At 40.5% G+C, this 16,053-nt stretch overlaps 1 protein-coding gene across 2 annotated transcripts in view; it reads left to right on the top strand.

The window, feature by feature from the left end:
* The first annotated feature begins 8,307 nt into the window (after positions 1-8,307).
* The window catches only part of LOC121933587 (serum paraoxonase/arylesterase 2-like), a 42,568-nt gene continuing 34,822 nt past the window's right edge, over positions 8,308-16,053 (top strand). Inside the window, exon 1 of one of the 2 annotated variants that reach the window (XM_042473547.1) lies at positions 8,308-8,490. In XM_042473547.1, coding sequence (XP_042329481.1) covers positions 8,417-8,490 — 74 coding nt within the window. In that variant the 5' untranslated portion in view covers positions 8,308-8,416. Of the gene's footprint in view, positions 8,491-8,521; positions 8,602-16,053 lie in introns of those variants that run through there. The other variant, XM_042473548.1, reaches the window with a different exon arrangement.

Genomic DNA, 16,053 nt, shown 5'->3' with positions numbered 1-16,053 from the left:
GCTTAACTCTGCCAAGGGGAAACCAGGCAGATCTACAAAACATTGCCAGCATTTAAAAACATAGCTGAACGGATTTGTCTATACTAGTGACTCATTCATCAAAACTTTATCCAGTGCAAATATGTTAAAATTAATTTGGACAGCTCTTGAGGCTGGTATCATTCTCAATGAAAACACTAAAGATACTTAATGCTGGAAAGTGAGATTGTTTGGAAACATGGCCTAGTTTTCCCTTTCAACTTATCTGCAGGGTTCAAAGGTTTCAGCTTTTACAGTGTATTCTCTCTCTCATTTTTTTCTTTCTCAATTTCTGTAGTCCCACTACAATTTCATCTTACATGATGCAGTGGGTATATGGATAAGTATACCTGACAACTGCCCTGATTTGTCAGGAACAACCTTGACTAATCCTGTTATTCCACTTTTCAGCTCTTTTTAAAAGGCCCCTAGGTCTAATCTGCAATGCAGAAATAATGCACTTTGACATTACTTTCACTGCCATGGCTCAATGCTATGGATTTCTGGGATATGTAGTTTTGTAGCCTTCCCTGTCAGAAAGCTCTGGTGCCCTACAAGATCTTCTTCCAGCACTCCACTGGAGACTTCCACCAGATGGAGGATATGTAACACAATTCTAACACTGACAAACTGAAGCCATTGATTCTGACCAATAATTCTGAAATACTGCATGCTCACAGAAAATAAAAACTGTAAATGCAGCGGGGGCTTAGTATCTACTGGTTGTTGTTGTTTTCTTATTTACCACCTTTCTCCCAATATAAGAACTCATATACTTTGGTTCTAGGACTCACTGTGGATATCCAAATCAGTGGATAGTATAGAGAAATGGTGTCCCTTATATAAAATAGCAAAATCAAAGTTTGCTTTTTGGAATTTATATCTTTTGGGAATATTTTTAAGCCTTTGGCTGTTGAATCTGTGGATAAAGAATCCCTGGATGTGGAGGGCTGACTGTATTAACTAATCTTTCTTAGCCGGTACTGTATTATATTGGTTTCAGTATTTTCTGTATATTGACACAATTAAAAAGCAAATCTCACATATATTATCAAAGTTATTTTAACATTTATTTAAATGTATGAGGAATTATCAACGCTTGTGTTTGCTTTCTTGTAACTGATTGATATAGAAACTGCTTTCTGTTTCTTTTTTGTGCAAAGGGCTGTATGCAGCAACAGCAACAAAAACATAGTCTGGCTTTGTGTTTTCTGCTTCCCCTCCCCTTTCATGCTCAGGCTTCCTTTTGAATATCAAAAAGCCTCCATGAGGACATGCTCCTCCACATACTCTTACATGTGTTCTCAATCTATACACCTCAAATTGCTTTCTAGGGAGAACAATATTATTTTACACTCAGTTGCCATAGTGATGATCCAGCGCATTTCGGGGTCTTTTATGGAAATACAGAGATATCATCATCTTTGTGCTTTGTAACAGGAGGCGAGCAAACCATCAGGCTTGCAACATCTACTTTGGGCTTGCTTTCTTTTACTAGAACTCCAAGATCCACCAACTAGAACCTGCTGCAAATGAAATCCACTTGGAATTAAAGAATTCTCAGTGCAAGAATTCCTTCTGAGTACTAAAAATCCACAGAATTGGTAATCCTTCCACACATAAGCTTATTTTTTTTCTCCTCAACCTCCAGGTCAATCAGTAAGCAGCATGATCCCAGCACACTGCAGTTATGGGGGATGCTGAGAAATCTGTTTCTCATACACTTCCCATTCTATACATATAAGTGATGCAATGCAGGAGGGTTACTGTACCTATACCTACCCCTGTCCGCAGGTGTGTGGAGGTCTACCTGAAGGACTGTGTTATCAAAATGCTCCATGCCCTAGTACTGCACCCAGTGTACAAGTGGCTTGTGCCTTGGAAAGACTTTGCAGTACAGTAGATACTTCAAGGTCAATTCCAGACTGTGAGTAACGGAGATTTTGATAATTATTTCCGATTATATATATATATATATATATATACAGTATATATTTAAACATATCATCAGAGGTTTCTTCTAATGGAAGAGATTAAAACAGATGGCATGTAGTAATTGGCATGAGGAAAACGTCTTAAGCCCATTGGCTAAAGCAAGTGCCAACTGCCAAGTCTGAAAGCATGTTGACAATGTAAGATCGGAGAGATAAAGCATCATCTCCTGATCACCTGCCAACTGAAATGGTACACAACCACTGGCCGTTCTAGCTGTGTAATTCTCAATTTTATAGTCCCAAAAAGTAACTTTTCCATGCTCTGCACAGATGTATCCCAAGACCTCAGGCTCCTCCTGTCTCAAAGTTCAGTGTTGCTTTGCAGTGTTTTAGGGAGTTCCAATATATATTTAAAATACATATATTTCACATTTTCCATAACAGCACTTCCTTAAGGGAGCACAGAAATACACACATCGTTTGTATTGCATGCATTTTACCCTCATAAAAACCCTGTGCAGTAGGTTAAGGTGGCAATATGCAACTGGCCAAAGGTCACCCACTGAGTTTTATGACTGAGTCAAGATTTGAACCCAGGCCTCATTCCCATTTACAGATAAATCAGTGTGCAACCTGAATCAATAGATTGATTAGACATGGGAGCATGGTTCCACTACATTTGCCCCAATCACATTTTCTGTAATTTTCTGGCATTAAAACAACCCACTTGTGGTTCGCATTTTCAAATGAATCGATTCAAAATTATTCAGTTCTAGTTAGCCGAAGGGTAAATGTGAATCGATTCTGAGCCGCTTGTGGTTCACACTTGCATTGAATCAATTTGGTGAACAAGACGTGGAAAAAATCAGCGTCAAAAAGATGTGGGTTAAATGGGTCTGGTGCATGGCCACCCCCACCAAATCACTTCAGCAAATTGATTTAAGAGGGAACCAGGGTTGTTTGAACTAGTTCAAACCGAATTTCGATCTGGTTTAAAAGGTAGTGAGAATGACGTCTCAGGCACCCTAGACCTAATGTCTATTTCACAGGGGCTCTCAAGTCAAAGAAACCCCAGCATGGTTTAATGAGACTCCTGTTTATTTAAACAGCCTTGGCTAGCACAGACCACAAGAGAGTTAAATCTATCAATATCTGGTCAACCCAATTCCCACTCCTGACATAAGATAAAACTGTTTTGTTTCTTAAACTCTCTTGAAAACCATTGCTGATCATAAAAAACTAAATAGTGTGTCCCTAATGACTCATTCCTTGCAAGACAGAAACCTTCAAAGGAGACTTCAAGGTCTACCCTCAAACAAGGCATACACAACCGCCTTGAATCCCATTTTGGGAGAAAGGCAGGATACAAATCCCATAAATAAATAAATAAATGTTGAAATTGCAAACATTGCAATAGATTGCAAAAGGCATAAGGATTGTTAAATCTGAATCTGAAAGAAAGATTAACAGCATTCATGGGTGTCAAATTATGTCTTTGTTATTAAGAGGACTAGATCTAGGTTTTGTCAGATATTCCACACACAATCCCTGTTTAATTTGGCACAGTTTTTGACCATTTGCTTCCTTCTTCAGGAGCATCACAGTAAATGTTAACCTTGAGGAATAATACAAACAATAGCATACAAGAATAACACGCATTTTGTCCATTTGAAAAGAAAATGTATACCATACTATTTGAAAATTGCAGCAGTTAACCTTTAGTGAGAAGAATGCATTGAGTTGCTTCTAGATGAAGGCTTGTGCAGCGGGATCATGTACAAAGACCACCCCCAACTCCTTCTCCTCTTCAAGACAGTCTTTCTAGCCAACTGCAAATGCTACAAATGGCGTGAGTTTTGCACTGGTTCTCAAACACTGGTCTACCGGGTGTTGTGGATCTCAGCTCACAACCTCCTGACCATTGGCCAAACTGCCAGGTGCTTCTGGGAGAGGAAGTCCAAAAGACCCAACGTTTGAGAATTACTGAGCTCTAGGGACTGGGACAGGAGAGGGAATCCCTAATCTTGCCATTATACACATGTCCAGAAAAAAAACTATTTAAAAATTATATTTAATAATAACAACAATAATAATAACAATAATAATTTATTTTTATCCCACCCCTCTGGGCGGCTTACAACATTAAAATATACATTCCAATAAAAATACATTCCATATCCCACAATCCCACTCCCCCTTAAAATACAATTAAACAGTTAATAGTTTAAAACATAACTTAAAAATAATAGCAAGCAAACAATAGTAGATTCCTGGATTCAAGAATTCCTCAAGTTAAGCTCCCATTCAGTCAATAATAACCAACCATGTAATGGACAAAATTAATATTTTCTTTAGAAAATAATGTATTTTTCTTCCCAAGTTTAATGGCTCAGCAAGCTGAAAGAAAGCATCTACTACTTCCCCTCCATTCGTTACACTAGAGAATTTCTTGTTGGATTTTTCCTGTTACCATATAGACATGTACGGTACAGTATATTCTGTGAATAGGTAATTCAACACTAAGTCTTGTTGTGTTAAGTGCAGGCTACTCACAAATAAATTTGTTTAAGATTGCAGCCTTTTATGCAGATTATATCTTGATGCAATGGGCACCGAAAGCACATTTATTTTCAGTTAGTTAACTGTTTTTATATATGTCTGTGTTTGTGTACACATGTGCTTTTTTAATCACTTAAAGGAGAAAGAAAAAAACGAGTTAGCTCATCATTCATATTTCCTGTTTTCTCTTTGCATTTGAATGGAAAAGCACAGTATTATAGGAAGACAATTTCCTCCTGTTTAAGTTTTGTGTAAATAAACGGGTTTTGAGACCATTACCCTTGCTCCTGAATGTCTACTGTTAATTTCATCAGTATCTACCATATATACTCACGTATAAGTCGACCTCATATATAATTCAAGGGGAAATTTCCAGGCTAAAATTATGGATTTTGATGTGACCAGTGGATAAGTGAAGGGAAAAACTTAGGAAAACGCAACAAAGGATGTAAATGATGACACAAAGGAAAACTATGCCAAAGTACTTAGTCCACTCTGAAAGAATCTAAAAGAAGCACCAACTCCCTCTACTATCTTGGCGCTGCTTTGAGGGAAAGTGCCAAAGAGTTATTGCCACCATTTTCCCACCCAAGCATTCAAAAAGATCGGCTTTTTGTTGCCATGGAGGAGAGAGTAGAGGGGGTTGGTGCTTTTTTTAGGTTCTCCCGGGATGGACTATGCTCTCGCCTTTCGCCACTCTACTCAGAGAAGGGGATGATTCCTTTTTTGATAGGAGTTAAAGTACATTACTTATATTGGTCTGTGGATAAATTGGCCCATAATTTTTTTGGCTGATTTTTGGACTAAAATTTATAGATTTATACATGAGTATATATAGTAGATATATACTGTATGCAATGTGCCATGGAGAATGCACAGGCTTTTATGTGATATTTGGGGTTCATTCCCACTCCAAAATTGTAAGGTCTTACTTGAGTTTCTACCCAGAGCCTTCCTGGCCTTGCCAATACTCCCATTTTATGTGTGGAATAGATAGTACAGATTTGGCTACATTGATACAGAACCTTGTGAAATGGGAATACTGGTATACCTCTTTTAACAAAGTAGATGTGTTCCTAGGTATTACCTTTTAACAGATAGTTTGGTGTCAGAGGCAGAAATAACATGGAAAGAACAGAAATAGGTTCATACATCACACAAAAAACAAGAACATTTCAATATGTTTCAGGAAACCTTTTATTCAAAACTAACAATATGCACATGCAAAATGGAAACCACCAGGTCAGGTAAACCTAATGGAAAAACTAGAACATTCTGAGACTTCTAGAGACCACTTGAAGGCTTCTTACAAAATATATCCAGGGATGACTTTTTCTTTCACCAGCCTTCACTTTTCTTATTATTTCCCTTTTCATGCTCAAATTTACAGCTCTATCCCTTTTTAACATGCTGAGAGTTGCTGCTGGGACAAGCTTATCTGTTATCCCCTTCTTGTTTTGTTTTTCAGGAATCCTCAGTAAGGGATTCTGAAGGAAGCAGCTGTTTACCTTGCCTGTTACAGAGTTATACACAACCACAGTAGGGATTGACTAGAGCAGAATCCCATTCTTTCTCAGCTCAAACTTTATCGCATTGTTTGCTGCAGACATGCTGCTGAAACCAAACACCAAAAGTGTGTGTTTCTCTAACCCTCCCTCACCATCTTTCCAATGCTGATGCTGCTAAAAAAAATTCAGCTAGACAGAGGATGAGGGTTAATAGGAACTGGGTGACCTAAACTTTTTATCAAGGAGCTTCTATATCAGAGGTTGGTTAACTCAGATATGCCTGTATTGTTATGTGTAAGATGTCTCACTGAAAGTCCAAATCTCTTCTTTTATCTGAGTGAGGCAAAGGACAAGATCATGCTTGCCCATTGTCTCAAGTTGCAAGAAGAAATGCAAATGACATAGGGGAAGGAAGGAGGGATTCATACACCTATTTAGATATGACTGACCCATGATCTGGATGTGTACATGCCTTGGGACACACTTCTTTTCTCATGGGAACCTGACCCGAAAAGGTCATTGATCTCTCAAGAACATGCTATCTTGAGATATGAAATATGGGAACCCTAACAAACAAAATACAGGGTGTGTTAACATGATTCAACTCCAAACATTAAATTCTTCTGTTTCATATCCATCTTATCCGCATCGTCAAAAGGTAATTTTATACAACATTTTAAGATAATTTTGTGCATGAAACAAAGTTTGTATACATTGAAACATTGAATTTATGGCATTGAATCAACATGCAAAAAGTTTTGGATTTTGGTTTTCATATAAGGGATGCACAACCTGTTTTTATTCAACTCTAGCTAGATATGCCACAGCATATTAATTCTCAACTGGAAAAATATGAAATGTATCTATGTGTATGTTCTTTAAACCTATGGGGGTATCTACATGGCAGAATTAAAACCAGTCCGTCAGTCTTAATTTATTAGAGCCCATAGACCCCAAATTTACATATATAGTCAAGAGATACAAATCCCCAAAATTCCCCTCAATGAGACAAGAGTTGAAGGAGTTACTAAATCTACGTCTAAATGCTCTTTTATACATAAATAATAATAATAATAATAATTTGTTTTATTTATATACCGCTATTCCAAAGATCATAGCGGTGAACAGCAAGTAAGCTAATTAGCAAATAGCTAATTTGCCCCCAACAGTCTGGGTACTCATTTTAGCGACCTCGGAAGGATGCAAGCCTGAGTCGAGCTTGGGCCCTTTTGCTGGTCTTGAACTCGCAACCTTGTGGTCTTGAGTGAATGGCTGCAGTATAGGCATTTACCCACTGCGCCACCAGGGCTCCTGGTTCTGATCCTTGCTGCCCCATTATTGACTTTGAGAGTGACATTTGGGCATTTATCTTCAAACAAGAATTTTACTGATCTTTTTCATAATGAGACATATATGATGAGATACATATAATTATATACATAATTTATAATGTGATATTTATAATGAGATGAGTTCTTCCATTAATTTAATCATTCATCTTACTCAATCAATAATGGATGACTTCACCCACTTTGAAACTGCTTTAATTGCCACAGCTCTGTGCCACAGCATCCTGAAAACAGTTTCGCCTTCTCTGTCAGAGCTCTGGCGGTGCCACCACAAACGCCAAATGCCAGGATTCCACAGCATGGAGCCGGGGCACTTCAATATTAAAAAAGAAAGCTATTTAAAAATAAATAAAATAAAACACATTTCAAAAAGATAAAAACTGTATGTTTAAAAACTGTGTCAAATGTTTGTTTCCCCCGGAAATGGTACAACTTCCCAGCCAGACCTTCAAACAATTCCTTAAAAGCCTTTGCAAAGAGGTAGGTCTTAACTCTACCTGTATATGTAAAGACACTTATGGCAGGCAGTGCGTATGCTATTGTCACTTGAAGGTGTCATTTTAATTTTGCTAACTGTTGGATTTTAATTTTGCTAACTATTTAGCATGGCATTCCAGGGTAATGTGGGAAAGGGTGATTTGGGAGTAACATTAGTGCCAAAAGAAAAGAAAAAGCATTCCTAAGGCTCCTGTATGATGGTGGCACCAACCCTAGGGATGCCACTACAACAGAGGGCATGGCTCTGGAAATGGCTGGGCATGAGGAGAGCATAAGGATAGGGATGCCTTGAGGGCCCTCTTTGGGGGTTTTGGCGCGCAACCACAGCGACTGCGCGCGCCTTCCTCCTCTGAGAGGAGCGCAAAGGTGGGGCTGGAGGACTGAGTCCGTGGAGCTGCTCCTCCTCCTCTTTGGGGCTGCTGCTGCTGCCTCTTCTTCCCAGGGAAGGTTTGGCGGGAGGGGAAAGGCCCTGCCCCTCTCAAGCAACTTTCTGCGCTCAGCTGCCGGAAGCCAGGCTTTGTCCTTTTGCTGCTGCTGCTGCTGCTGAGCCATGGGGAAGCTGCTGGCGCTGGCCTTGCTGGGGATCCTGGCCGCCTTGGTTGGGGAGCGGCTGCTGGCCTTTCGGTGAGTGGCCTCCCGAAGAGGAGCCAAGGCTGGAGCTTGCCATTGCATGGAGCCATGGCACAAGAAAGCTCTTAAGGAGGAAGGCTTCCCCAGAGCATGGAATGGCAAGAGGTGGAACCTCCCAAGGGACCTGGGTTTAGCTTCCATTTGCCTAAACTGTTTCAAACTGGATTTTTTTCCCTTTTCAGGGTGGACGCAGCCTTCTGAACTCTCCTGGCTCTATGCTGTGGAATCCTGGGATTTGTAGTTTCTGGTGGCACCTCCAGAGCTCTCTGACAGAGAAGGAGGAAAGTCTCCCCAAACTCCCATTTCCAGGATTCTATGGCACGGAGCCATGGCCATTAAAGCAGTTTCAAACTGGGTTACTTCTGCAGTGAAGCCCAAAATCTCTTAAAGGGCATCGTTTGGGGGACCACTGTCCTAGGGACCCCATTGGTGCCTTGTGTTCCTCCTTTGCAGTTGGGACACCTGACCATCTTGCCCTTGTTTGGGTTATTTCTGCCTTTTAAACACCCCTGGCTCAGTGCTAGGGAATCCTGGGATTTGTAGTTTGTGGTGGCACCAGAGCTCTCTGATAGAGAAGGCCAATTGTCTCACAAAACTCCAGTTTCCAGGATTCCATAGCGTGGAGACAGGGCATTGAATGTGGGGCCAGACTGCATGATTTCTGCAGCGTGGATGCATCCTGCCATGGCTCCATGCTAGGTTATTCTGGGATTTGTAGTTTGTGGTGGCACTACCAGAGCTGTCTGAGAAAGAAGGCTAAATGCCTCACCCAACTCTCAATTTCCAAGATCCCATAGCATGGAATGGTGTCAAGATGTACAGTTTCTGCAGTGTGGATGCAGCCTTCTGAACTCTCCTGGCTCCATGCTGTGGAATTCTGGTATTTGTAGTTTCTGGTGGCACCACCAGAGCTCTTTGACAGAGAAGGCTAAATGTTTCAACAAACTCCAACTTCCAGTTTTCATATCATGGAGCCATGGTAGTTAAAAGTGGGATCAAATTGGATTGTTTCTGTAGTGTGGATGCAGCCTTTTGGATCTTGGGATTTGTAGTTTGTGGTGGCACCAGTGCTCTCTAATCGAGAAAGCTAAATGTCTCGTTGCATGATTTCATATTGTTTCTGACTTATGGCGACCCTATCCTGGGGTTTTCTTGGCAAGGTTTGTTCAGAGTTGGTTGGCCGTTGCCTTCCTTCCCCTGAGGCTGAGAGAGTATAACTTGCCCAAGGTCACCCAATGGCTTTCATGGCTGAGCAGGGAATCAAACTCTGGTCTCCACATCAGTACACCATACTGGCTCTCAATATATATTTGTTGTTGATGTGTGCCTTTAAGTCATTTCTGAGTTATGGCAACCCTGAGGGGAAGCTATCATGGAGTTTTCTTGGCAAGTTTTGTTCAGAGGAGGTTGGCCACTGCCTTTCTTCCCTTGAGGCTGAGAGAGTGTGACTTGCCTAAGGTTTCATGGCTGAGCTGGGAATCAAACTCTGATCTCCAGGGTCATAGTCCAGCACTCAAATCAGTTCACCACACTGGCTGTCAATATATATCACAGATACTATATTTTGTTATGTACTCATGCATATTTTTCTGTTGCGCTTATCTTTGCAATATCCTATGCAAGGAAAGCATTCAATATGCGCTCTGGACCCTTTCCTTTAGGGATGGATGGCTTTGGCTTTATTGAAAAATGAGTGTTTTTCAGCTGGGGACAGAAAGAAAGGGGTGCTTCCCTAGATCAGAAAATGCCCCCTCCCACATTTAGTAAGGGGGGTGCTGCTTGACAGTGAAAATGGAATGGCTGTGTTATTGTGTGCTTTCCAGTCATGTTCTACTCAGTGTGGCATCATCCCTGCCTCCCATAGAAGGGAATGCCACAGCCTGGAATCAGCCACCAAGGGCGCATCTACACCATAGAAAAAATCCAGTTTGACACTACTTTAACTGCCATGGCTCAATGCTCTAGAATTTTGGGGATTGTAGTTTGTTGAGGCACCAGCACTCTTTGGCAGAGACAGCTAAAATCCTTGTAAAACTCCAAATCACAGGATTCCACAGGACGGAGGAGCAGCACTTAAACTGGTGTCAAACTGCGTTATTTCTACAGTGTAGATGTACCCCAAGAAGTCCCCTTTCTCCCTCCCTTGTATCCTCACCAGAAAGTTCTGTGATGTTTGCGTAACTGAGAGAAAGCCTTTCCACAAAGATCATAAGACTCTGGCAGGTTCATATATGAAAATAGGAACTTTCCAACTGTCTGGACCAAATTGAGACTATCTGTAGATACAATAATGCCATTTCCAGCTTCTGTTGTACACAGTAAGTATCAGCATGGCTGTTTCTAGCAACATAGCTAAAATCCTATTCTGAGTGTTTCATCCCTGTTACAGTATAGGCTTAACAAAACACTGAAGATCTGGCCTCCTAATTGAGATGTGGTTGTTGTTGTTGTTGTTGTTGTGTCTTCAAGTTGTTTCCAGCTTATGGCAACCCTATGATGAGGTTTTCTTGGTAAGATTTGTTTAGAGAAGGTTTGCCATGGTCTACCCCTGAGGCTAAGAGCATGTGACTTGCCAAGATTCCCCAGTGGGTTTCATGGCCAAGGCCAAAAGCATGTGACTTTCATGTCCAAGTGGGGATTGAACCCTGGTCTCCAGAGTCACAGTCCAACACTCAAACCGCTATGCCATGCTGTGCTTCACCCTTTTCCTGCCAAAGTTTCTCATACTCCCACCCCAACTATAAATAAGATCTTTTGTGTAGAATTGATCCCAGGAGAGTAGATACAGGGGACAGTCAACAGTAATATTTATCACACACGCACCTGTACTTTCAAGGAGATGAATTAGGAAGAAGGGTTAAACACTTAAGGATTATCCTTTCCAAGTAACGTGTGCACATGCACTGCCCTCCCTTCATGGAAATTGGAAAATGCATTAACCTTCCAGTAACACTCTAGTTGAACCTGAATAGTTGGTCTAACCAGAAGATGGGGGAGCAAAAAATAGATGAATATATCTACATTTATTTGTCGTCTGAAACCAACTCAGGTTGCTGTGCCTGGACTTGTTTATGTTGTTATTTCTCAGGCTGAAACCATGTGTGGCAAGTCGCCTGTCTGCCATTATAAAGCTGAGTAGATAGTAAACCATATTGTATCTGGGACTTGTACCTTGCAATTTGTTCATCCCAAGTCTTTCTAATGTTGGGAAACAGAAACAGCAGAGAGAAGAAGGTTGCTAGTTGCTTTAGAGCAGTGGTTCCCAACCTGTGGGTCGAGACCCCTTTGGAGGTCGAATGACCCTTTCATGGGGGTCGCCTAAGACCATTGGAAAACACCTATTTAATTACAGTTATGAAGTAGCAACGAAAATAATTTCATGGGTTTGGGTCACCACAACATGAGGAACTGTATCAAAGGGTCGCAGCATTAGGAAGGTTGGGAACCACTGCTTTAGAGTAACTTGTTTGCACAGTTTGTTCTGCGCTTTGCCTTGGAATAGGTAGCCACATCCTTTTTGAGTATAAAGGGTTGTTAAGTGTAACCTAGAGTTGTCCTCTGCCCAATGCATAAGTGTAATTTTAAAAAGGGGCAACTATTTTGGGGGGAAATTAACAAACATCTGCTAATTAGATAGTAAATTGGATGAAGAGGTGCTCTAAGCCTGTTCAGCTGGACGAAGAGGGAAGATGGTTTGCTTTGTAATACTCTTCCTGGTAATCTGATATTAATATTGTCTAAATAAATATTGAGGTATGGATTAACTGTTCATTTTAAAGTATTTATTCTTTGCCAAAACGCCTACCACAGGGGATTGTGAATAGTCAGTAGTGGCCTTCCTTTTACCTTTGACCAGAGGGCAAAGCTCAGAATAATAGGTATGAGAGAGAGAAAACTCCAGAGGCCTTTTGTATCTTTAATGACTGTGCAGAAAAGGGAATTACAGCAGGTATTTCTAGTCCTGAAACCAGGCAAAAAGCAATCTTGGTATGGCTGGATCTGCATGGCAGAAATAATCTGTTTGACCCCACTTTAACTGCCATGGTTCAATGTGGTGGAATTCTGGGCAGTGTAGTTTGTTGAGGCACCAGAGCAGAGCTCAACAAACTACACTCCCCAGAATCCCACTGCACTGAACCATGGCAGTGGGTCAAACTGGATTATTTCTGCAGTGCGGATTCAGCCTGTCTGAAATTCTCCTATTTCTTTAACCACTAAAGGTAAAGGAACTATCCCCAGTTTTCACTTTGATAACACTAGTCCTTCACTTATTTGATCTCAGGTGTGCAGAACAAAGTGGCCAAATATTCTGACACTAGCACACAATTATTTTAAAATAAGTCACATTTATTTTACTTGGGGGCCTTTTCCCATATATGGTTGATACGTAAAGTCTTCATTCTGTCTCATGTGATGACATTGGGAGATGATGGTCCAAAGCATACTGCAGAAATAATCCAGTTTGCGACCTCTTTGATAGTCCTGGCTCGGTGCTAGGGAATCCTGGGAACTGTAGTTTCCTGAGACATGTAGCCTTCTCTATCAGAGAGTTCTGGTGCTACAATAAACCACAATTCCCAGGATTCCTTAGCACTGAGCCAGGGCAGTTAAAACAGTCTCAGACTGGATTATTTCTCCAGTATATTTTGGACCAATGTCTTCTCAGAGGTGTAAAAACTGTAAAGGATAGTACCATATACTAGTATCTAGGGAATCAGAAGCTAAGAGGTCAAAGATGGCAACGTGTTTTAGGCTGCATCCGCACTACAGAAATTATCCAGTTTGACACCACTTTAACCACCATGGCTGAGTGCTATGGAATTCTGGGAATTGTAGTTTGTTGTACACCAGAGTGCTTTGAGGGAGAAGGGCAAATGTCCCAAAAACCTACAATTCCCAGAATTCCATAGCATTCAGTCATGGTCGTTAAAGTGGTGTCAAACTGGATTATTTCTACAGTGTGCATTCAGTTTTATTCTTAAGAACATAGCAATATGTTTACATAAGGTGGAGGGGATATGATGCACAGGGCCATTTGGGTAGCAGTATCTCCAAGGGAAATTAGCTCTGTTTTTATGGGAAGTAAATATTATTTTGTAGGGTGTTGCTTAATGCTTTATCTTGCTAGCTATTCTTTTTAATTACAGTTCTGAGGAGTTTTGTTTATGGTTGTTTCTTGAGTTATTTGAAAACATAAGTTTTTAAGGTCATATTTATTATATATCCTCCTGGACAACTGATAAGCAGAGAGTGTGGTTCATAAATATATTCAACATTTCCCTCTAAGAAAAATACAATTTAATATGCTAACAAATGTTATATCTGGAGCAAGCCTTTGGGTTAGTAATATGGATAAATGTGTTTTTCTTGCAGTTGGAAAAAAGATAATTCAAAATAGCAGCATATTTGTGACCCAGCTACTGTATTTTGTTTCAGATTGGAGAATGAGTTGCCTAAACTGCTTTACAGTACACTAAAGATTTTAAACAAGGTACTATGTAATTTATGCTACTCATGGGCAGTTTAATGCAACAAGTAACTCTTAAGTCTCAGGAAACAAACAGGAAACTTTGTAAAATTCCTCTTGCCTCAATTTAAGTTAAGTATCACAGACATCCCTGTGAAGTTATGGGTCTGAATTACAAAACAGTCTACAGTATTTAAAACAGTTTAGGAGAGAATATTTTTTTCTGGGGAGAAAAATAACAGATGTGAATTTCAAACACCCAGAATGTTTGTGCGGTGTAGTGGTCTGTGTGGTGGGTAAAGACTCTGGGCGACCAGCGTTTGAATCCCTGCCCAGCCATTTAAACCCACTGAGTGCCCTTGGGCAAGTCACACTCTCTCCGCCTCAGAGGGAGGCAAAGGCAAAAACCCTCTTTGAACAAATCTTGCCAAGTAAACCTTGCAATAGATTTGCTTTTGAACCACCAACTCAGAAATTATTTGAAGGCACACACCCCACAAACAAAATTTAGTTATTTTGGTAATATTCTGATGATATTCTTTGAATCTTACACACTGACTTGTAAGTTTTATTGAACTCAACCAGTGTAGTGTAATGGCTTGAGAATTGGACTAGGACACTGGGAGACCAGAGTTTTAATCCCAGCTGATTAAACCCATGGAAACCCACTGAGTGGCTTTGAGCAAGTCACGCTCTCTCAGCCTCAGAGGATGACAGTGGCAAACTCCCTCTGAAGAAACTTACCAAGAAAACCCCATGATAGCTACACCTTAGGGCTGCCATAAGTTGGAAATGCCTTGAAGGCACACATTAACAATAAGGACGAACTTAATTATTTGTTACACATCAGGCTTTGCTATAGTTTCTGGATAGGTATGCACATAACCTCAGGTTAAAATACTGTGGAAAATATATTACAAAGGGCAGTGTACTGATTTCGTCAGACTACTTGTCTTTTCATCCTGTTTGCACTTTGGTAAGAGTACACTGTAATATAAGACTTATGTTGCAATCTTGCTGATGCAGCCGTACAGTGGAGGTAGTTAATGAATCTTTAAAAAATGGAGTGAAGAGATAATCTAGCTACTGTCTAGATCCCACTGTGCAATGGAGGGGGAACAGCCATGGTTTGGTTTATTTGTCTTTTATTATTGTCATCTTCCCAACAGACAATAATATTGGAATCCTTTAAAAAAAAAAAGTTGTTTGCCTTCAAGTCATTTCTGACTTATGGAGATCCATAGGATCATGGGCTTTCCTTTACAAGATTTGTTGAGAGATAGTTTTCCTTTGCCCTCCTATGAGGCTGAGAAAGTGTGACTTCCCTAAGGCCACCAAGTTGGTTTCCATGGCTGACCTGGGATTTGAACCCTGATCTCCCAGAGTGCTAGCCCAATACTCAAGGCCACTACATCACCCTGGTTCCCCAACAGAAATTTCTACTAAGTGTTGGAAAGAAATGCTGTAAGATTAACTCATTTTGCAAAGTGCCAGGGACAAGAGAAGTTATTGCCATCCAATTTTATTTCAGACCAGGAAGGTCCTTCTTCAGTGGCATCCCCCCCCCCAAAAAAAAACCACAAAATTATCTATATGAACAAAGGTCTGTACCAAATTATTTAAATAACTTTAAATCCCTTACAAGAGTGCATGGTGGCATACACAGCATTAGACCTATTGCAAATTGAAAACTGACAAAGAAAATACTTGTTTGTCTAAAAGCTTAATGAAAGATTTCCATGTACCATAGGCAAGGATTAAGTCATTAAAACAAATTGTTGGAATGATGATCTGGAACAAGCATTACACCAAGCAAGCCATCTTTTAAATTTAAAGTCGAAGGCTTTAATGGCTGGCATCCAATGCTTTGCCTGGAAAAATTGGGTGTATATATACTGTGTGAGCCTGGGAATGCAGGAGTGATATATATACACACACACACACACACACACACACACACACATATATATATATCTTCAGAGAATGCTTTGCCTGGAAAAATTGTGTGTGTGTGCGTGTGTGTGTGTGTGTGTGTGTGTAGTTTATATACACCCAATTTTTCCAGGCAAAGCATTCTCTGAAGATGCCAG

This window comes from Sceloporus undulatus, chromosome 6 (genome assembly GCF_019175285.1).
Source record: "Sceloporus undulatus isolate JIND9_A2432 ecotype Alabama chromosome 6, SceUnd_v1.1, whole genome shotgun sequence".
NCBI classification, from domain to species: Eukaryota; Metazoa; Chordata; class Lepidosauria; order Squamata; family Phrynosomatidae; genus Sceloporus; species Sceloporus undulatus.
This window is presented reverse-complemented; position numbering and strand designations above follow the sequence as displayed.